Raw genomic sequence first — 25159 nt, 5'->3', positions numbered from 1 at the left:
TTTGAGCTATATCTTTGCCGATACATACTCTTAAGTTGCTTTACAATTATTCAAAATTATTAATATTATATTGTGAGTCAAATATATTGTGTCCTAAAATTTGAGATGGCATGATTGTGGAAAAGTATTAAAAAATAGTTACAGTTCTTCCCTGTCTCACTTTTCTTTTTATTTTCTATACCAAATAATAACATCTATTATTATTATTTAAAATTTTGGCGTAGTAGCTATGGATTGTTATTTATTTCTTATAGTGTTAAGCAAAGTTCTAGAATTATGAGTCTAATGTTATATGCGAACTGCAAACTTATAAATATGTAGATTGATAATGAAAATCAGTTATAAATAAAAATTGTCAATTTTACAGTTGATCTTAGTTTTGTGTAAATTAGTAAATTGTGTAATTTTGCAGCAAATCCAGCTAGTAAAATTTTATTATTATTTTTGTTTAAAGGCTGAATTTAGAAAGAGTATTCTTTTTTTGGTTAATGCCGGGCCGTCTATTTCCCATTGGCCTCAGAAATGCCGAAATTGTTACTCTCTTATCGTTACCCAGTAAGCACCTACGGCTAAGCCACGGCGGTGGAGTAGCGTCGCGTTTATGGGGCGGGTTACATTCACACAACATTCAGAAAGGACATACAAAGGACACACATCATGCCCTGAGCGGGATTCGAACCCGCAACCATCGGCTCCGCAGTCAGGCACGCTAACCACTCGTCCACCTGGTCAGCAGAGAGAGAGAACTAAGATGTACAAATTTTCAGTAGTCCCTTTAACACAGAAGAATTTAAAAAAATGGTTATAAAAGTTTTTAAGCTCTAAAATTCTGACAAAAGCATGATACTTAAGGTCGTTATATATAAATATTTATTTATTATTGTTATTATTTTTTTGTTGAAGTCTTGTTAAGAAGCTTCTAACATCAGGGTTAAGGTTATCTTAAAAAAAAGGGGGGGATGATTTAAAATTTCCTTTTTGAAATTATATGTTCACCACTTTTTCTGCTGCTAAAAACTTTTTAACTATAGAAATTAATTTTTTCAAGCATTTTTAAAAAGAAAATATTTTATTAATATTTTTATTAAAACTGTTATTCTAAAAATTATAAAACAATGCATGTTAATTATGGTTGGCAAAAGTCATGATTATCCTAAAAAAAAAAAAAAAAAAATTCTGAATTTTTTTTTTCTCATTTACTAATCAAAACATTAAGTAATGCTTAATATTATCTAAAAACATTATTATACCTTAAATACTTCATATTTCTTACTTAAACGGTTTAAATTATTATATCATTATTACAAACTAATCACTGAGTAAAAAAAAAAAAAAAAAAACTTAAAGAAAAAAACTAATCATAGTTATTTAGTTTAAGCTCAGCATTCTTTATGTCAAAGTCTCAATTTGACTTTTAGATTACGAATAGAGAATAAATTATTTTAAATTGAGAAACAAAAAAGGAGAAAAAAATCAATTATTCTAAATTACGCTTGGAGGAACAAGCCTATTTTAATTATTTATGATTACCAACTACCTATTTATAAATTTTTTTTGTTTTTTTTTGTGTGTGTTTAAATAAACATCGAGCTAAATAAATATGTTTGAAATATATATACAATATATATATATATATATATGTATATATATATATATATATATATATATATATATATATATATATATATATATATATATATATATATATATATATATATATTTAGTTGTAAGAGCAACAAAATAGTTTTTCATACAACTAATGGTAAATAATAATTTAAAAGTTTCACATTACAAAAATCTTCATTTGCTACTAATTTTTTTATTATTCGATTTTAAATATCAAATAATAATTAAGGCATTATTTCTCTCTATAAAAATCTTCAATATCAAAGGAATAGACTTCAGGAAAATATTTTCTACTTAAATCTATGATATATTTTAAAAATCAACTATTTAGTTTAAATCAACTTTTTCTTCTTCTTTTTCTTAAATCAGTTGAATCTTTTTTCTTTTGATCATGATACATCGTTAATAATAGAACACAGCATACTTGAAAGTTCCGATCGACTTTGAGAGAAAAGAAAAAAAAAAAAAAACTATTTTATGATAAATGAGAATTTCTTTGATTTCCTTTTTATTTCAGTCTAATAGTTTACCTTTTGTAGATCTTATGCTTTGATGTGTGATCATTTTTTAATTTTTTATACATTGTAGTAGCCATGAAGTATTTTAACATATTTTATCCTCTCGATTTTGCTACCACTTCCTAGTTAGAAAGCCTCTGTGGTAAAAATTTCTTCCTTTTATTTTTTAAGTCATATTTCCATTTTTCTTTTTTCCCCCGCCCTTTTTTTAGTGGATGTTCTGTTTTTTCTTTAGCTTGCATTCATATAGATATTATTTTGATGGACAGTGGTCACCACGTGATTTTATGTTTTAATCGACTGCTCTCATGCAATAAATATATATAATTAATATATATATATACATATATATATATAATTTATGTATATAATTAATGTTTACATAGTTTGTTATCGCCCCCTCTTTATAAATGGTATGTCATACCTTTTCAAAACGATTTATTTAACTGTTAACAGTGTGCTTTTGTTATTCGATTATTTCATTAATATAACTATATGCTATTGATAATTTAAATGTAAAAAATAATGATTCTTTAAAAGAAACAAAAAACAATTATTGGTTATTTCATTGTAATACATTTGTTTCAAAACTGTGCGGAAGTAAATTAATAAGTAGGTAACCTTCAAAAGAATAAATAAAAAAAAGTGATTCCCGCTTCTTAGAAAAGAAGACGCGGAAGTAGTAAAACGTAGACTGCTTAATTGTCTTATAATGTTATGAAAATTTCTTACAGGAATTACCGCTTTAGAAAACCAGTTCTGAACTTGAAAATATCATACAATAATTGTTTATTCCTTAATGAACATTGTTTTGTACTTTTGTGATGTTTTTTTCTTTTAAGCTTTGATTTCTATTTTGATATTTGCAGGTAATGAGCCTTGTGAATAACTTGGCCGCTAATGATAATGATCCATTATGTTTTTTTTTAAATATATTGATCCTTTTTGTACTGTTATGTGTAAGTTATCATTTCTCGTATTCGTTTTTTTAATGCTTGCATTGATAACATTTTATCTTTATTAATTATGCATTTATTAATATTAACTAGCAATGAAATAAAACCTGGGTTTCTATATTTTCAATAATATTGGGCAAAGAATTGTTAAATTTTCTTTCTGTTGATCGGTTTATGTCAGTTTTTGAAAATGCATAATAATAGATTTAGAACCATAATTTCAAGAACAATTATTAAAGGCTTTTAAATGGCGTATTGGTAAAAACTTAATTACCCACAATGCTTAACTTATTTTTAATTATAAAAGCACAACCTGAATCTTTTACATCTGGTACAAGTTTTCCACTGAACTAAAACCATTTGTGCTTGCAACTAATGCAACCGCTTGTAAAGAACTAGTAATAATTAATGAATTATTAAATTTTTAGTTATTATGTTTTTTTAATTAATGTAATATACAATTGCGAACAATTATTATTTATACTTACATAAAATATTTATACTTTAAAACAGTCATAAATTTAAAATTATATTTGAAATAAATAGTTGAAAATATTTTATTTTTTATTACTCTTCGTCTTGCGTACAAAAAAATTAGGGATGGCCTTTATTTAGGGATGAGAAACTGAGATAGAAGAAGCAAACAAGAAAAAATGGTTATGGCTGATTCCACTCAATAGATGATTTTAAAAATCGGTATATATATTTTATGTAGAAATTTCAAAGCTACCAAAAAATGAAGGGAAAAAAAATTGTCGAAGACAGAAAAAAGTTCATTATATCCAATTTCCTCTGTTTTTTTGGTTCACTATATCCCCCAAAAAATAATATTATATGTGTATAGCAAGGCACGGAAGCGACCATTTCGTTCACTATATCCGGGAGTTCACTATAAACCATGTTCACTATAGCGACGTTTGACTTTATAAGAAATGTTCCCTTGAATAAATAAATTGGGGTGAGATTAAAAAAGAAAAAATATTTTAAAATTTAAGATACTTTAACAATATTTACGAAACGTATTGAGTCTCAATCTAGACATGAGAATCGCGTTTTCTATCTCAGCATGAAGTGTTCTAAAAACAGTGAAGGTTTCGGAAAATGCCTTCGGCTGTGAATTCTTTGCTTAAAAATAAGCTCCGTTTGCTGTGTCTGCTATTCACCAGACACTAAGTGTTGTTCTCATTGTTATAGAATTACTAAAACGTGATATGGACTGGTAATTGAATTACTTTATAGCACTTTGTTCTGAGAGGGGAAAAAATGATGTTGTCTACAAACAATATTGTAGTCACGTTTGACTAGAGCGACATCTTCAGGTCAATTAGATTAGCACGTTTCTTGCGAAAATACTGATCATGCTACTCATTTTTTTTTTTTTTGCCTCAGAAAAAATAGCTAAATTTATTTTCTTTTCCTAATTCGACTAATTAAAATTTTTTTGAATCTAAATTATGAAAGCAAACTCAATAAGTATGAAGGTTATATTATTTGATTTAGTTTTCATAGCTCATAGCAGCAACTTACAAATGTGAACACGGGGAGTGTCTTAGTTGTATAAGTTCTAAAAAAATGCTTGATAAAATATAAACAAATCAATATAAATATTAAAAATAGCAATTATTATTATAATTCTCATAAGAAAAATGTGAAAATACTGATTTTAAGAGTAATAATACGTATACTGAAGTCTATCCACCCATTTAACTTTCAAACAATGGCTTCAGTCATAGTTATAAGAGAAGCGTCTAGGATTAGTAAAGTGGTTAAGTGCTGAATGAATAGACCCTCTACAACGCCACCTAGTACAAAACCTAGAAGTTAATAAGCGTTTCTATCTAGTTGGAGCTCGAAACGCTAACTATACTATACATCTAGTCAAATAAGATACATTTATTTTCGATGTACAGAGTTCAAGTGAAGTTCTAAAATAAGGTTATTGAGATATTTTTTTCTCTGTACGATCATTTGGTTACGTCATTGTATAATCGCAAACTAACAAATGTGCGATATAAGCATTATTTTTAGCATTCACTAAATATCTATTTTTGCTAAATAGACAATGCTCTTCAACTTTTTGCCTTTCATCCTTATCTCGTATCGTTTTTAAAGTAAGAGCGATAGCTCCACTTATTTGTACCAGGTGGCGTTGTGATTGGCTTGAACTTGCGGCGCATAGCCCCTTACAACACCTAGATATCACTTTCATGACTAAAGCTGCAGCGGTTAGGCATTTTAAAGGATTGATCGAAATCAGGGCACATTGTGTAAAGTTCCCTGTCAGACGGAACTTTTTTTAGTACTTGTGTACCTTGTACTATTTAATTCTTTTTTTCGTTATATTAAACGCACTAATTGTTGTGTAAAAGTTTCACGTCATTTAAAAAAAAAAAAAAAAAAGAGAGACTGAGGTAGCAAGAATATTACGACTTTCTAACCTTTGGCGGCATTTTGATGGAAAAAGTACAAATCAGAGGGATCTTGACAAAGAAGGGGTAAAAGTTTAATCAGAGCTGAATCAATGTTCAGAGATTTTACAGGTATTATTCAACCACGACAAGTTGGCGAGAAAGCTTAATCGACGAGTTCACTTTCTCATAGAAGAGGAAAATTTAAGCGCGCAAAATATGAGTGCATTTCTTATGCCAAGAATTTTTAACAGATTAACCATTTCAATTCTTTTCTTCACTGCGATAGATTTTCTACAATGGTGTTCTGAAATCATAACCTTTAACCTGTTAACTAGTTTGATGAAATATTTAGTCATACGCGACGGCATTACATTTTTCATCATTTCATCATGGAAATTACCTGAGGTGTGATGATGTTACTTATAACTGTTAAAAAAAGAAAAAGAAAAAAAGAATCCATTGTGAAATGAGTTGAACAAAAGTTTATTCCTCCAGTAATGGGTTAGTATATTTTTTTAGGATTCTTGCTAAAAATGAAAGGGAGAATTTTATTTTAGTGGTCGCAAATTAATATTTAAGAGAGGAAAAAGAAAAACAAAACAGGAAATTGATTTGAGGAATTTTTTCCAATTTCATCTATTGATGTTTTTAGTCCTATTCGTTCGATTTTAAAAATCGTTTTTCTTTTCCTTCGCATAAATAATTATTTGTCATCCCCAATGTGTAGTCTTTTTCGAATTAATTTTTTTTAAAGATCCCAAAAGTATCCATTCAGGTTGGTGATTACGGGACATTCTGTATGTAATAAACAGAGAAAACAAATTTGTGGCTTTTTATTAGAATCTCTTTAGGGGGCGCTTAAGTTGGCATAACAGATGAGGAAGAAGAAAAACAAAAAGCGTTTGAAACGATTTTTTTGGCGATACACGCCCCAATTAACTTGTCAGTTAGGAATAAAAAGTTCTTTTTATTTCTGACTATCATATTGCAGTTATTGATATTAATATTACTTAAACGATAAAAAAAATCAGCGCCTTGCATCGTTTTCTTCTATTTTTATTCCGAAATGATTCCGATTATTTATATCCATGTAATCAAATCATACAACTAAAATGTTGTCACATCATTTCAATCAATACTTTTAGGAAGAAGGAAAGAGACAGAGAGAGGATGATGGGAAATTAGTTAATTTGGGAAAGATGATAATTTGAAGATTTTAACCTATTACGTAATCTTGCAGTAATGTTTTGTAAATCATTGTTGAATGCAGTAAAATAAACAGAACAATTACTAAAATAAATCCCGTATGGAAACCCGTATTTTTATTTGAAACATTCCTAAAATTTTGTGATGTAATGAAAAATCTCAAGAAAGTATGTAAACCTCAAGATTTCAAGGAAAAAAGAGAAATAATTCTTACTAAATGAAAATTATGTTTAAACAAATTTAGGTTTTTAATTTCTTAAGAGAGCAGAAAACTATTTCTTAACTGGCTGCACGTTATAAACTGAACGTATTGAATTTAAAAGAAAACTTATTAGAAAAAATAATAATAATTAGTATGAAATTGCAATGCATTTATAGAACCGTTCCTGAAAATAAGTTTTTGGCTTTAATCAGTTAAAAGGGATAACATTTTAATGACATAATCAAATTACGAGCAAAATGAAAAGTGAAACCCTAGGAATAACTTTTGATTTAATATCAGACTTTTACATAACACGTTATTATTGTCATACCTTGTGGGCCCATTTTTAATAAATCAATTAATTAGTGCAGATGAATATTCAATTGATGAACTAATTTAATTAGGATTAGGTTGTGAAGTAATTTAACAATGACAGGATATTAGCGCCCGACCATCTTTAAAGAAGTAAATGGTATCCGATAACAAAACGTATATTTTCTGCACAAACATTATTCTGGCAGATCCCGATTCAGCATCATTAAAATTATCAATATGAGGATTTTTCACATATACGCACTGCAATAGGATTGTTAAATTAATAAATTCTATTGGGGGGAAAAAATCGAAATATTCTATTTATATATTTTTAAAAATTTTTGATAATTGGTTTCTTTAAAAATATGTTAAATTTAAGTTTTACTACATATTGTTTATCAATTTATGTTTCTTTAAAAAATACTTAATTAAAGAACGAGAAAAAAATTGATTACCTTAAGATTATAATCAATTTTTTATCTTGTTCTTTCATTATGTAATAAAAGAAAAAGAAAAATTAATTACCATTTTATCTACTATAACTGCATGGGTTGCAGTTCTAGTATATAAAAGTATAATATTGTAAATTTTTAATATAGTATGGTAAATGTTAAAGTATTTTTAAAATACTCTTAAAAATAAAGTGAATATTTTCTGGATTTATCTATACTTTTTCTTTGTCTCATTTTTTTTTAGTAATATGATTGACTTCTTTATTTGAATTATGAATAAATCTGAGACAAATCTCTGCAGCTTATGAGGAATTCATCTAAAATGTTTATAATCAATAGTTAATAATAGTTAGATTTTGAATCCCAGATTTTAAGTTTGCATTTAAATTTTTTTTTTTATAGCTGAATTCAAATTAATCTTTATTTTTTACAGCTAAAATAAAAACATTTTTTTCCAAAATTAGTTCGAATCAATGATTTTTTTTAAAAAAAAATAGTTATTAAATCACTATAACTCTGAGCTGTGCAAAAAGTAAATAATTCGTTCTTGGTTAATAATCAGTGTCTCAAGACAAAAATTATCGAAATAAAACGAAGTGTGTCTCAAGTTTTTAAAGAAAAAAGAAAAAACGGGAATACAGAGAGTAATTAAATCAATTTTTGTGTTCAATAACTTATATATATAAAAAATAAAATAAATAAATAAATAAACATGATAAATAAATAATAAAAAAACATGTAAAAAGCCAATTTTTCTTCTTAACTTGATCTTTGATATTTTTGTAGATATTTTCTATGTAATAATCGCTCGTTGGCGACCGCTAGCTGGAGCTGTAGTTGTGTCAAATTAGAAAGTTGAAATAATAAAAAATTAAATAAAATAAATACCTCGGGGCTTACCTTCATTTAGTTAATGCGGATTCTCCGATCTGAGGCATTCTACTGGCATTTTTTTTAAAAATTTGTGTCAGACGTAGTTAATTACGCCGTTTGATTTCATTAATTAGAATTCTTAATGCAATTTGTGTTAGGCGTAGTTCTACATTTTTGCTACCGTAATTTTCTGAAATACATTATGAATATTTTTTTAAGGAACCAAAAAAAAAAAAAAAAGGCAAATTTAACTGATTTTAAGTAAACTAAATAAATTTCTTTTTTTAAAAAAAATCCGTGTTAATACCCCCTTCCCCCCAAAAATTGCTCTATAAAGGGTTAATATATATTTTTAGAATATTGTACTACCTTAAAATATTGTTTTAACTATAATTCCCGAAATAATTAAAAAATTTTGTTCATAAAGTTTGTCATGTATTTCGGCTTGTAGCTGTAAAAATGTTCTTGTAATTTATAAAACTTTCTCTTGTCTGTCTGTTGTAGTTGAGTGTCAAAAATATGAAAGTTGTCACGAGTCCCACAGATTTGATGGGAATTCTTCGATGTTAAACGTAAATTTGAAAAATTACGTAACAGACTAAAAGTTAGTTTGGAGAGTGACATTTTTAAAGGTTTTTGGATCATTATACTACCATCGGTTTCTCAAAGTTTTATGCATTATATCTTTGTCTAGACTTAAGATTCTAATGATTTATCGATAGTTTTATTTCCTGAAATAAATATAATTTCTGAAAGTTTCTTTTTCTTTCTCAATCATACAACTTATAACTTTGGTTCTTTATAAAATCGTTATAAACCATTCATTTTATTTATTTCAACTTTTTTTTCTTCTATGATTTAGGAAAAGAAATATGTAATTCATTTTTGTAATTGGTATTTAATCGTTATCAAAAGAATTTCATATAATTCATTAATAATTTATTATCATTACTTTAATGTTAATAAATTATATTCTTTTATCAATTCTTAAATAATAATTTGGTATTAATTCATTAATGCCCGCAACCTGCTTTAGCCTGGTGTCTAATATATAAAATTCTTATAAACCGGAAACTTATAATATATTAAATTCTTATAAATTGCCTTAAAACTGAAACTTCAGTTTTCAACCTTTATTACTAATTATTACCAATAGATATAGTGTTAATATTTTGATGATTATATCGATTGTGACATTAATTTTAGTGCTTTCGGTAAGATGTAAACAAAAAGTATTGTAGGCCTAAACTTGTATAATAAATATGAAATATTTTTAAATATTTAAATATTTTCTAAATTAGATTTCTCTATTGCACAAAGAAAGCAAGTTTTCTCAACAATAAGTGCTTGAATTAATCTAATTTGCAATGTAATATATATTCGAAACATAATTTGTTTTATTAAAATTTAGCTGTTGAGAGTTTCTATTCTTTGTTACCTTTAAGTAAACGAGTTTTGACTGTAAAGGTATTTTATTTATATTTATTTATTTTTACGTCAGTATGAAAAATACCAGGTGTTAGCGAGATCTTAGTAGGTTTATTTTATTATACTATTTATTATTTTTTTTTAACGTGGAATGTCTTTACCAACTGGATTCTTCTTTACTTGGAATAAAACTTTTCGTTGTTTCTCGAAAAAATTTTCCGTTGAAAAAGAGAGAAAAAAATAAATTCTAAACTGAGAACCAACGGTGGAGGTCCTAATTTTTTTGTTTTCTCTTCCACTGCACAAAAGGATATCCAAGCAGTTCCACCTAATCAGAGAATCTTTTAGTGAAGAGGGCAAGAAGATGACGTTAGTTACTTCATTTTACGATCGCCTTCCACGAGTTCTGGCTGAATGAATTCTGAAGCTATTATGCATGAGTTTTCTTTTTTTTCCCCCACCTCCTTTGTTTATTTTTTAAGATTAGTTCGAAATAAATTTTACCGCAACTCTATACGTGGGACAGTTTGTTTTCACTTTTTTTTGTGTGATTTTGATGGTGATTTTTATTTAATGTTCGCCAATATGGTAGTTAGTTTAAGGTCCTTGTTTTACTTCAGTTTTTCTTTTGGTAGTAAAATTACGATTCGGCTGCTAGATAGTCATCAAATCTTGCGAAATCGAGTGTACACTTTAACTTATTGTTTAATTTTTTTTTATCACTGAAGAAAAATATTTTTTTTTCTTTCCAATTCTTTACGGTTGATTGGAAATGAAAAGTTGGATAATTTATGAGTATATTTTTTCTTTTGTCTGATACTCAGTTTTTCTTAAGAGGATGTCCTATCAGGGGAGAAATACTTCATGGCAAATTCTGTTTCACCTCTATTGGTAATATGAAATTTATAGTTTAGAGAAAGAAAAAAAAAAGAGTTTAGATAAACCTAGAGTAAATCGTAAAGTTTCTCAAATGCGGAAGAGATTTCAAACTATCATAATGGAAACAAGTTATTACAGGATTATTTTTCCACTCCGTAATACTGAATAATTCCGCCATAATTTATTTGCATTTTAACAATTTGAAAAAAAAAAAAAACATTTTCAACATTTAAAACTTTGTGATTTTCTCTAGGTTACCTGAACTCACTTTATCTAAACTTTAAATTTTAAAAAAACTTATGTAGGTGAAAAAGAGAATTTGCCACCAAAGATTTCTCTTGTGGTATAGCGTCCTCTTAACCCCAGACTACTTACAGGGCAACAAATGTATCCTATTTTCAATTTTAGTTTCTATAAAAGAAAATTCCTTAAAAATTAACTGTTTCTATGTAATTAATTGATCCTACTTTTTGATTTTATAACTAATTTTCTGATAAGCTAAAATATGGAGAAAAAAAAAGAGCTCAGATACAATATGCAAGCGGATTTCTACCCCATAGACCCACGGCAACGCCACAGCAAAACTATGTAAACATATCTTCTAAATTATTATTATTATTATTTTTTTTTTTTGAAAAATAAATATAGGAATAAATTGAATGTTGAGAATAATTTGAGGCTAAAACTATTAAGTTTCAATCCACTCTCATGGAGGACATGGTGACTCAAAACAATGTCAACAACAATGTCAAAAATCCCATTTAGGTTTTTTGACTTTAATTACTTGCTTTTAAATTTTCTTGCAGTTGTAACAGCTTATTCTTTATTTAAATATATTATATTTTTTTTTCTTGTTCAGTATCTTTTACTAATTATGAATAAGTGTCTATTTGTCATTATATTTTTACTTGTGTATTTAGGATGTTAGTAGCCCCCACTTTTTTTTTGTTGCAAAATCGGTGGTCTGTACTACTAAAAAAGTTGTGTTGCATCATATTTAATCAATGACTGATTCTTCTGCTAACTCTGCATTAAAAGCTAAATTCTCAAAATTAATTTACCAATCTAGTAAAACACATTGAGAAATATGTTGAGCTAAATTTTTGATAATTCTATAAACCCTATGCTAAATGCTAAATTCTCAAAATTATTTTACCAATCTAATAAAACACATTGAGAAATATGTTGCCCTATATTTTCGATAATTCTATAAACTCTGTTCTAAATACTAAATTCTTATAACTATTATACCAATCTAATAAAACTTATTTTATTGAGAAACATATTACGCTATATTTTCGATAATTATAATATTAATGATAGCAAAATCAGATATGTGGAACGTTTCAAAATGAATTTATAGCAAAAGTTACTTAAATATGATTAGAATAGTCATTAATGTATTCAAGATATATAAACTCAATGAACCGCGGAGATCGTTCCTTCCTTTTCAATGAACCATTCCAATTACCGTAACTGCTACTCCAATAACCGTGTCCAATAAGTGTTCACATATTGTGTCCAGAAGTTTTTAAGCTCTCTTTGTCTGTTCTTTCCAGTAAATAAATAGCTTTTTTAGAAATAAAATTCTTCTATTTTTTTAAGGAAAATAAAAAAGTTTAAGTAATGATAAAATAAAGTTAAAACAAATAAGGTTAAAATTAGAAGCTTAAATCATTTATAACTCTTTTATTATTTTCATCTGATTTTTTAATGTTAAAATTTTTTCTGTGAAAACTTTATTATTTATAAAAAAAAAAAGCGTATATCTATTTTAAAGATTAGGACGGAGAAAAATAGGCGAGATTTGTTACACTGTTAGAAATTTCTCCGAAAAAATTGCAATTGCAAAACAGCAATTTGGTAAATTGTTTTTTTTTGTTGTTGTTGTTGTCGCATGCCTGTTTAGGCAGTGGTGGTGCGATTGTTCCTGTTTTTCAGAGACGCCATCTATGGCCAGGAGTTCGACTTTTGCCACGCCATTCACGCAACCACAACCCGTTTATAGGACGGGTCACATTCTCACACAGTGTACACAAAGGAGAAAGGACATAGAACACACAGATAGAAAAAGAAACATCAAAGCCTTGCCTGGGATTCGAACCCAGGACCTTTCTGATGCAAGGACAGTTCCCTGCCCCCTGCACAGGCCGGTCGGCAGTAAATTGTTATTTTACCATATTCAAGCAAATCAATTTAATAACCATAAAAAAGATTATAATCAAACTGTTAGCTGTGAGAAAAACCGTTAATTACTTGCTTTCACCTAATACGGTCAAACAACTAGAATTTTATCGCATCAAGTGGGTACACCTAAAGCTACTTAGTTCTTTACAGCTGTGTGCATATTATAGCCGAGAGGGCTATTATGTCAATCTCATGATCGGAGGTTCGAGTCCCAGCTTTGATCCCACAACATTTCCTCCATTCCCTTCAACACATGAAGAGTTTCCAGTGCCCTGTACTTCTCAATTTGTGACCGTGGACTATTAGAATACACGATACTCTCATTCACGCATATATGGCAACACAATAAAGCTGCTTAACACAAAATAGTCTAGTATCTCCCATCTACGATAGGTAAATAAACTAATTAAACCACATTCCACTGTTTAGTTGATAAAACAGAACTCATCCACAACTTAATATGTCCAGTTAAATTTATTTTTTACGATTTTGAAACCACACTAGTTATAAACGGTTTCAAAACCGTAAAGGTAAAAAATGTTGGACAGATTGCTGCCGGTTACTTTACCTTAATTTTAGAATGAAAATTCTAACAGTGTATTTTTTCTCTTTTATATTTCATCATAAAAATCTGCATTTTTGGTATAAGCTTAGTATTAACTATGATAATAAAAAGCAGTGCTAAGCAATATTCTGGACACGTTTAACAGTTTAGATTTAAACTCATATTGTGGTCAGCTGTAATTATATAAAAAAAAATTCTTTCGGTCAACTGTTATATTTTTAGAAACTGATTCCGAAATTCACTAAACCGTCACTAACCACTTTCTTGCGCCAAGTTTTACTGTTCATATGTTAAGGCAAGTGCAATTCATTAAATTTCATCAAATATTTTTTTTCCCTTTAAAAACTAATTCAAATGAATTATATAAGTGTCGTGATTGCGTGCACTGTTGTGCAATGAATTTGATATGAGTCTTCGTCAGTTTACGTGCTAATACAATAACAAATAATTTGAAGGTTATTTTGTAAGCGTTGTATTCCTTTTATGAATTCAGCTTTGCAACAGGTTTACATCTGAATATACTAATACTTTCGTTACCAAATGCAATTATCAGCGCAAACGATAATACCGTATTCAACAATTATATCGTTATCATTATTGATAATATTTGCGATATTATCGTATTCGATTTACATATTTGCCGATAACGATCACAATATTCTAATACTCCATAATTATTTTTATTGTTAATAATCTCGATATTTTTTTAAAAATATCTTATCGCGATGTTTAAAAAATATCAATATTTCCTAATACACTAACTACTCTTCAAGAACTAAAAAGAACACGTTCAGTTTATGGCATTTTGTTTAAATTTCTAAAGAAATACATACTTAGAAAATTAATTTATAAAATTCGAGGTGTTCAGGTCATGCGATTTCTCATACTTATCAATAAAGTTTAAAGCTTTCAGAGGTTTGATGAACCGAAAATAAATTATGAACTGAAAATTGTGTTTTTGAACACCCTATGTCAGAAGATATAACAATTAACTTGTAACTTGTATCGATTACTTTGGTTATTGTAGACAATAATTGTATAAAATTTCATTTTATGCGAAAGATGCGGACATTTTTATAGAAAACTAATTTTTTTTGTCTTATGATTATTTGTTATAACTTAAAAATATTCAATAAAATTAAACAAAATTTTTGGAAATTTTTTTAATAATTAACAAAATTATTATTTATTTAAAGTAGTTCCTTCATACTGCGCATGCGTGGAAAGCGTTTAAGATTTTTTTTCTTCATAATTTTGTACTGAGTTGTAATTGGTTACTTATGAAAAAGGTCTGATTTGAATATGTTGAAAATTAAAAAAAATTCTTGCAACTTTCTAAGTAGTTTTTGTAATTTTTAAAAGAAAGCTCTGAATTGTGAGAGGCTTTTCACAAATTTTACTTTGTAGTATTAAACAAGATTTATTAAAAATAATACCAGCATTATAGATTATCATCCCCTATTATAGTATGTTTTATTTCATATGTTTTCTTTCCTTATACCATCATGTTTTGTTGTCCGGAAAATCATTTATCATTAAATTTTGTTTTATAATACAAAAAATTAAATTTGTGGAGAATCCTTTATCATTTAAGGCTCTCTTTTAGAATTTACAAAAACTGCTTAGAAAATTACTAGAATTTTTTTAAATTTTCAAGATATTCAAATCGGATTTTTGTTTTTTTTTCATTAGTTTCCCCAATACGATCCACAGCAAAATAATGTTAAAAATTTTTTTACTGTTATTCACGCATGCTCAGTATGAAGGAACTACTTTAAATGCTTACATCTTGCGCAGTTTTTAACAATTTTTTTATTACAACGTTAAAATGATAATTTTGTTGACAATTGAAAATTGTACTAGAAATTTTATTTAATTTTATAAAATATTGTTAACGTTATAGCAAGAAAACAAGATTTTTTTATATATATTTTTATAAACATATCCGTATCTCCATAGATATTTAAGCTAGGCTTACTTAATTTTAAGTAATTATTCTGTATAATAACCAAAGTTATACATACGCGTTACAAGTTTATTGCTATATTTTCTGGCATAGAGTGTTTAAAAACACTTTTTTCCCCTCATAATTTATTGTCGCTTCCTCAAACCTTGTAAAGCTCTAAACTTTATTAATAAGTATAAGAAATCGCATTACCTAAACACCTCTAAAGTTATAAAATAATTCTCTAGGTATTCCTCGAGAAATTTCCAAAACTGAAAGTGTCTCTTCAATTATTGTAGGGCAGTATATATTGCCGCTGTAATGAATGCCTTATTGGGTATGAAGCATGATATAAAACCAGTTAATTCTGGTAATACTCAAATATAGAATGGCATATTTTTTTGAAATCTAATCTTGAACTTCTCTTCTGTGCCAGTAGTGATATAACTCAATATTATTTTTCCATTTTTGTTTTTAAGTTTGAATAAAATCTAACGCGTTGTTCGCTAAGTAGTAAAAAACATCGACTTAGTATTATGTTACCATTTGCTTATGAAGCTTTTAAAGTAAATCACCTGTATTTCAAAGCTTGTTTTTGGAAGTTCTCTTATTGAATTTGCCAGGATGTTGGCTTCGTTGATTATGAGTTAAAGAACAGGAAGACGTGACAAAATAGCCGCTAGAGGCTTTAAAGCGATTGCAATTTTTTGGAGAGAAAAAAAAATTAGATTACAATGCTTGGACATCAGTGGGTCAGCGACTACAGTTTAATGAGGACTCTTACCCAGAAATGATGCTTTTTTATACCCCTAAAAATAAATGTTTCAATAATGTAATTATACCTTTGGATTCTTAACTCCATCATCTTCCGCGGTTTTCTTACCCTATCGCGATGCGAATACTCTTAAAGTAGCAATTTTAGCCTCAAAATATCTATTTATTTTCATACTTAGCAACTGTAATGATTTGAGTCGTTAAAGCTGCTGCTTCAAAAAGCCTAATGTGCGGTAAGTTGTTAAAAAGTAATTTTTGTTTTTAAGTTTTAATGGACTTTTTGATCGGGGGGTGTTTACCAAGTTATGCTTTCTTTTATGATTACTATTTTTTATTTTTAAAATCGCTGCTTTAGGAAATTAGTTGGTAATAGATTTTTCTGATTAATATTCCATTCGAAAATTGCTTCTTTTCAATTTCACTAAAAATTCATATAATTGTTTTAGTTATTGGTACAAATATTTTTAGTTCCATTAAATTAAATAGCACATCAAAATCTATCTTTTTTATAAATAAATGGTTGAAATAAGCATCACACTTCACTAGTGTTTTTAAATTTTCTTTTTACCACGCTTTGTGGTAAATGATACAGAATATTGAAGCACGTGCGCTTTCGGGTTATATGACCTCATTATATTATATATTGTGTATTTTCTACTAAGAAAAAGCTAAAATTATTTTATACTCGCAAAAATTTGCTGTATATTTAATTAACAAAAGTACTTTTAGTTCTATTAAATTAAATAGCTCATCGAAATATATTATAAATAAATGATTAAAATAAATATCATACTTCACTAGCCTTTACGCTTTCTTCTTATCACGCTTTGTAGTAAATGATACAAAGTATTAAAATGAAAAACGTGCATTTTCGGGTTATATGACTTATATATTGTGTATTTTTAATTTAAAACGAAAGAAACTATAGTATATATAATTACTATATAGTATATATAGAAACTATAGTATATATAGTAACTATAGTAATAACAAAAATATTTTAATTTCTATGAAATTAAATAGCAAATCTAAATCTATGTTTGTATAAATAAATAGTTGAAATAAATATCACACTTCACTAGTCTTCCTTGAGTTTTCCTTTTACCACGCTTTGTAGTAAATGATACTAAGTATTAAGATGAAGCACGTGCGTTGTATTTAGCACGTGAGTTCATTGTATTATGTATTGTATATTTTCAATTTAAAAAAAGAAAGAAGATAAAATTATTTTCTGCTCGCAAAAATGTAAGAAACATAATTATCAATATTATGAAGTACAGAATAAATAATATTGATAATTGTTATGAAATATTATATATGGTCAACTAAAACCATCGCCTTTGATAATTCTATATCCATATGTTATTATATTTTCATACGTCTTCCTTTTCCCTCATTTAAATATTACTTTGTAACTTTAAATATCAATATTTTTCAGATTTTTTTTGCGAGGACTCTAGAAATGTATATTAAGGGGGTCAATTACGGAATACCATGTATAAAAATTGCTAATTCACAATTTTTTCCGTCTGAAAACAAATTAAAAAAAAAAAGATGTTCCGAAATTTTTCGCTTTAATTAGGGCTCCAAATGTTTTTTAAGCCATTGTATTTATTTCTATGTATTTTTAGTAAGTTTATGAGCTTGTGTTAAATTGAAAGGCGGGGACAATGAGCTTCTTTTATCGTTATTGAATAAAATCCGAGTCTCATTTGATTTTTTCCGTTGCTATGCGGACCGTTCCTTTTTCATTAAGCTGACTGAATAATATCGTATTATGATTCTTGATCTAGCATGTGAATCAAAGGAATAGGTAAAGAAAAGCATAAAAAAACAAGTGTATCAGATAGTAGAAGAATCAGATTGTAAATAAATAAATAAAAAATTAGAAACCTATAATTACAATTTTCTTTTCTTCAAATCTTCTCCAATTTTTACATATGAGGAGTAGTTTTATTGGATTCATTTTTGAGGAATTGTTTTGAAATATATGGTTATTGTATGACATAAATGAAATATGACATGAATGAAATGTATGACAAAGTCAAATGAACCATTCAGGATTTCTAATTTACTTTTTAAAAGACGTTTTACTATCAGAATGTTTGTTAAATAAAATTATATTTTATTCAATTTTCTTTCTAGTTTGTTTCTGTTAAGTGTAATAATAATTTTTACTTTTTTTTTCTTGGTAACTTACAATATTTTTGTCGTTCTTTCCTGTTCTTTGAATTCATTCATGTTTTAAAAAGGAAATGAGTTACGGTGGCGTCAGTTTTGTTGCTGTTAGGTCAGAATAAAGCATTCTTTAACTTTTTCTTTCACCCTGCCTTTTTACATTTGTTGATACACTTCATAAAACGTCCTCAAAGCCAATATCTTGTAAACGAACATCTTATCTTATGTATTGATAACGTTAAGAATGAAAGAAAAGATTAATGGGCGTATGATTCGGGGTAGGGTAATCTTAGTGGTAGCGAGTTCAATGACTAATTTATTATTTCTATTTAACGTTACTAAGCTTATTAGTCTGTCATGTGAGGAAATAGGAAAAGTAAGAAATTCAAATTTTCAATATTTTCGTTTTTTGTAAGCCATTTTCTTATTTTATAAATTTTTGAAATACTCTGTGTAACTGCAGTATGAATCTATAGTATTTTTCAGTGCATTTTTTATTCAAAAAACGTAAAGCGGATATTTATCTTTATGTTTTTTTTCTTTGTTACTAACTGTGATGCACAATTCTGTAATGTTTCTTAAAAATATGTATGTGTAACAACACATATACGCTGTTGTGTGCTGTATTGCTGCATGCTCATTAGAGATAGTTGAGTATCAATTTTTTTCGGTATTAGTTACAAGCTGATACCGATACACTCGGCTATTAGTTACCTGCTACTTTCTGTATCAGATAAATATTGATCGTAAATTTAGGTTTATATTAATAGAAGGGGTGAAAAATTATAAGCAAAGTTTTCATTGTTATACACTTAAAATGCGGATTTTTTCCTCAGTTGATTGAAATCGAACACTAAATTACAAATATTAGTTCCAGTAAAATTATAAAAATAGAATAAGACCATGGAAACAAAAAGTATATAACAATCATAAATTTTTATAATAATTATCGAGGATTTAAGTGAGTGATTAAAATAAAATAAATAAATCATTACATGAAACTTACCAAATGTTTCTTAATTTTTGTCAAAATAATTAGAAAAGAATTCATTGATAAACTATTGTGAATACAACCAATAAAAAAATATTAGTAATTAGATTTATATTAAATATTCGCATTAATTCTTTTTATAACTTTGCAGGTTTAAAAATTAAATTAAAATATAATTGAACTATATAATATTTCACCAAAATTTAATCATAAAGTGTATTGAATTCATTACGAATGAAACTGTAGATATACCTAAAAAGAGCTGCTTTAGATATCAGTTCTATTTGTATCAATACCGATTCCTTCAGTCGGTTTTCAAAAAATTCTCAATGTATCCAAAGTGCTCATGAATCGAACCCCGGTTACTCTGAAGTAGGTTTAAAACTTCATTACTATTGTTACTTGATATTTGTAATAGTTCGAATAGAACTTTTTACTACTGGATTCATTCGTTATTGATAAATGATACAAACCTTTTTAGTGCTGTTTTCTAGAGGTTGAATTTTTAAGATAATTTTCATTCTTTCATTTGTTATAAGTTTTATCCAACTTAATCTTTTAAAATTTAGTTTATACTAAATGCACTTGTTAATTTCATAATGTATTAATTTAAAATACTTGATACTTTTAAGTTCTAAGAACAATGTATCAGATACATTGATACAAACCCATCTCTAATGTTCATGATTAAAATCTATACTAATTCTTACAAAAGTTGGACGTTTTTATTCCTTAAGTAGTAACTAATTGATAAACATTTTTTAAAGCAAAATTCAGATACTTTTATTGAAAAACAAAATTTTTTTAAAATCATTTTTCAAACAGACAAAACAAAAAAAAACATCGTAGAATGTACACTTGAAAGTTGACTCAATATGAATTATATTACTCAATATGAATTATATAACTCGATACGAATAATATTATTAATAAAAACTCGATACTTAGGGCGTAAACTTTTACATCTGAATGATATTTTTTTTAAGTCATGTTGTTACATCATTTCAAATTTTGATCATACTATATTAGAACCTTAAATTTTTTCATTTTTTTTTATGATAAGCAACTCCAAAAACTCTTAATTCATATTTGACATGGATTAAAAAAATATATATTAAGTACTATAATTACTGAACACCCTGTATGAAGATTTCAGGTAAACATATGAGATTTGTTTTTTTACATTTCAACTAATAGGGGGAAAATTTATAAATAAAATCAAAGAATATATCCCTCTTTTCAGTTGCCTAATAACTGAGAATAATTTGACGAAATTTCCCCTGTACCATGGATTATTTGACAAAATTCTCAGATACACAGTTTCCTTATAAGTGATACAGGTGTTTCCTTATAAGTGATATGATTTGAAACATTATTCATTTTTTGTGAGATTCGTTTATTCACCGCGGTGTTTCCGTTTTATGTTTTAGTCGAATTTCTTATTTTGAAAATTTACGCATTGAATTAGTATATTTTTATTTTTGAAAAAGTAATTTTAAAAAAAATCATTCATTTATTCACAGAATACTGTTAATGAATCGATGTACTTTATTTTATTAACTTAAAAACATTAATTTTAATTTATGTTTCTTTCAAAGCTTATTTTCATTGTAACTTTTTATTCCAGATTCCTTTGTAAATAGTCAAGAATGGACTCTAAGTCGGTCTGTTCCGGATTTGAGACTGGTGAGTTTTGTAATCCATTACTTTTGTAACGCGGGAATGCATTACAAATAATTCTTAATTGGAGATTAAATTTATGCATGTTTGTTTAACGAATAGCAATTCGTTCTCTTATAATATTTTTCAGACCTGTGGAAAACTCACGTTATAAAGTAAAGTATTGCATTCCCGCATAAGCTTGTTGTGGGCCAGGGGCTGTTTTTCGAAGGCTCCGTCTTCATATGAAATGATGCGTTATTGTGAATAATATGCTATTTTTATAACTGCTGTGAGTTTGCAACTGTTAGTCATAACTGTTAGGCCTATCTAAAGCCAGCGCTGTCTACGACTATTATGAAAATGGCGCAAAATGTCACTATCGAAAAAAACAACAACACAGATTTGTGAAAATGAAAAGCGTTTGTGGTCTACTTTTTTAATAGTTAAAAACTTACTCCAATGCTGCATTACCCGGGCTCATAAAAATTGCAAAAACTGAGAATAAGGCAGTGATTTTGATAATTTTCATCTAGGTTGAAAAATGTCGCCAAATTGGCGATTTTTAAAAAAGTTTAATACCTTTTAAAATATTTAAGTCATTTGTCTTTTCTTAAGTCCAGATAATTCGTCACGGCAGGATTATATATATATTTTAAAATCATCGCATTACTTTATGTGTAAGGCACTGTCACTTTTTTATTTTCCTTGGCTGTGGCGACAGAGCTTCGAAAAATACCGTTAACTTCTTTAACTTATGGAGGTTACGGTTCCATTATTTTGTAACCAACAGAATTATTGTTGGCAATGTTGTGAGCATTGCACACAGTCTGTTTAATTCTCAGATAAGCTGGTATCTGTCGATTTGAAGCTGGGATCACAGTTAGTGCAAAAAGGAATTTTGAAAGTTACTATTCTTATTTATTTTTTAAAAGAATTTGAAATTAAAAAAAAAATTATTTAAATCATTATGTCACTGTCTGCACGCACTGTCAACATCACTCTGTGCAATAAATTTGTTCACTCAATGTACATCAAAAATAAATGTAGAAAATAGTATCTACAAAACTGTTTTATTGGGTATCTAAAAGTAGAATTGAACTTTTTAAATATTTCCAATAGAATTTTCTTCGAATGGCTGTTCACATTTAAATTTTCATTAACCTCTATAAATTATGGAGGTTACGGTTCCACTATTTTGTGACGAACGGCATTATTGTTGCAATGTTGGCAGCATTGCGCACAGTCTATCTTTATTTCTCAGATAAGCTGGTTCCTTTAGGTCTGAAGCTGGGATTACAGTTGCAATCTGGAAAATATGGTCCCAATTGTTTTGTCAATAGAGCACTCCAAAGTTTGGACCCTTTAATGTTAATTTTACTTTTTGCGTATTTCGTTATATATCCAGAACATTTTAATAGAATAAAAAAAGTTCGAATTTTAAAGTATACAATTTTTTGCATCATTTTAAAGAATATAATTTTACATGTCAAATTATAAAATTTGAGCAAAATCGGTCAAATAGTTTCTGAGAAATTGAATTTGAAAAAAGTCAGATATTTAAAATTTGATTCTAAGGAACTATTCGACTTACTACCCCCTATATTTTGGGGGTCAGAAATCTGAATCTATCGAAAAAAGGCACGCTTATTCAAAAGTATGTTTTTGTGTCTAATTTTGTAACTTAAAATATCGTCTGCTCTTATTAATTAGCATATTTGAGGTCACCCCTTCGAGCCATTCAGATTGAGTCCTAGAACGTGAAGATCCGATCATTAGATCAAAAGTATTCAAAGTGGTCCTTTTTTTGCGCACTGTACTTTGTCGCAATGTATCCTATTCCAGCTTTACTGTCATTAAACACTACATTCAATTCAACTTCCACGAAACAACTTAAAATTATTTATAATGAATAAATAAAAAAAATAGCGAAATAAAAAATCGAGCAAGGGAAAAAAAACAAGGAAAAAAATTGAGGGAAATCCACATTTCTAGAGCGAAAACTACTATAACATCGGTGATTTGTATTTTAAGCCGCAACTTAGATGAATGCATATCAAATCAACTACAGCTATTCCAAAGGTTATGTCTTACGCAAGGTTGCGAAGGTTACACAAAATTTATATTTTAGTTTTAAGTTGGTTTTTTAAAATAAATAAATTAAGGAAAATCGATAATTTAAGATTATTCCAAAATAACTCTGTGAATTTCAGGAAATAATATTTTCAAACCCTTGAAACTGAATGTCTAAAATTAAGCAACCTGTCGATATAAAACTGCAAAAAATATTCTAGAGTGTTTTATCTTTTTATTTTTGTAAAATATGTTCATATTCTCTTCTTTATAAAATGTACATTCCCTACTTTATAATGGTAAAGTGTTCCTTGTCCAAAAAATATTTTTTTATAAGTACCCCATTTTGTTCGATTTGAGATTATCGATACAAATACAAGGGATTAATTATCGATATAAATACAAGGTATTGATTATCGATACAAATACCCTTCTTTTCCCCGTTTTTGAGCTGTTACATTGTTAAAAATCTTCAAATAACTAAACTAAACCGAAATTCAAAACAGATCCCTAGCAATTATTTAAGATAATGAATGTTATTGTTAAGGAAATAATATAAGATTTCTACAACCATTATTATCTAAAGCAGTTTTCATTTGTGTATATTAACACTTTAAGTAAGAAAAAATTGCTTTTTAATAAAATTGCAACTTTTTAAACCAAGAAATATGAATACAAAATCTGCTAATTTTTTTTTTTGTGGAAAAAAAAAAGCTCAAGTAATAGGCGAATGTTTTCAAGATTATACAATGACATATTTTATCACTTACATATATGGAAATAAAAAAATCTTAAAATGTATGGGATCGAGACTACAAGTGTGGGGGAGAAATCTTTGTTTAAGTAGGTGGAGAAGTGAAAACTATCTTTGAATCCTCCCTAATGTGAAAAAAGAAAGTTACTATTGTTGCACAAAAATAATAAATAAAAAATAAAATAAATAAATAATACAAATAATAATAAATAAAAATAAGAAGAATTAAGGTTAACTTCTAAACCTTGACCTCTTTTAGCGGTAGGCTGCAAAATCACATCGAAAACTGCTTAAATTAGGAAGCACGTGTCTTCCCTGGAGCAGAATATTATTTTTTCGTCTGTTTTCTTTGATATACAGAAAGCTTCATTCTGATGTCTTATTATGTTTTTTTAAAAGATAATATGATATTAATATAAGGCAATTGTTTAGTAGATTTATTTTTCTTAAACTGCTTATAAATTTTAGTTCATTAGTTTCTATTAAAAAAAAAGAAAAAAAAGAAATGAATTTTTAACTTTTCTTACCAATAACTTTAACTCTTTAATCGATAATTGATTCTTAACAACCGATTTTATGATTATCTCATTTGCATTAAAGCCAAAATATTAACACGCATTTTTTCGTAATCATAAATACCAGGTTTCATAATTTTTTTTCATACCATGAGATAGCAAAGTTCCATTCCAAAGTGATGAAGTTTACTATTGAAAATTTATCATTTCTACATTATACAAGAATTTTCTATTTCTAGAAATTGAAAGTATGCACATTAAGTTTACATTATGTTTTCAGAAAATATTTTTGATTAAAAGTACCTAAATAAAATGTTGTGTTGAATATTTTTAACAATTTTATTTAAGAAAAAAAGAACTCTAGCCAAACATTTTAAATGTGAGGCTGATTTTAAGAAAGCTTATTCTAAGAACAAGATTTTTTTTTTTAAGAGGGGTTGTTCTACGTTGTTTTTATTATCTCAATAAAGTGTTCGTTTTTTTGATATATATTTAATTTTTTTTTAGGTTACAAAAAAAATCGTTAGATCAACTTTTTAACATTTTGTTAAGGTTGAAATAATTACTTCAAATTTCAAGGCCAAACTGCATTCAAAGACACTATAATTTCTAAGAGTCCAGGCGTATTTTGAAAATAAGTACAAAATACTTA

General features: G+C 27.4%; 1 protein-coding gene across 5 annotated transcripts in view; it reads left to right on the top strand.

The window, feature by feature from the left end:
- CenG1A (Centaurin gamma 1A) overlaps window positions 1–25159 on the top strand; it is a 108186-nt gene that overhangs the window by 4821 nt on the left and 78206 nt on the right. For 4 of the 5 annotated variants that reach the window (XM_071187853.2, XM_016063530.4, XM_043045784.3 and 1 more), the window contains exon 2: window positions 21134–21192. In XM_071187853.2, coding sequence (XP_071043954.1) covers window positions 21134–21192 — 59 coding nt within the window. Of the gene's footprint in view, window positions 1–18762; window positions 18892–21133; window positions 21193–25159 lie in introns of those variants that run through there. The other variant, XM_016063531.5, reaches the window with a different exon arrangement.

This window comes from Parasteatoda tepidariorum, chromosome 11 (assembly GCF_982258835.1).
Source record: "Parasteatoda tepidariorum strain Cologne lab strain chromosome 11, Ptep-v5.0, whole genome shotgun sequence".
NCBI lineage: Eukaryota > Metazoa > Arthropoda > Arachnida > Araneae > Theridiidae > Parasteatoda > Parasteatoda tepidariorum.
This window is presented reverse-complemented; position numbering and strand designations above follow the sequence as displayed.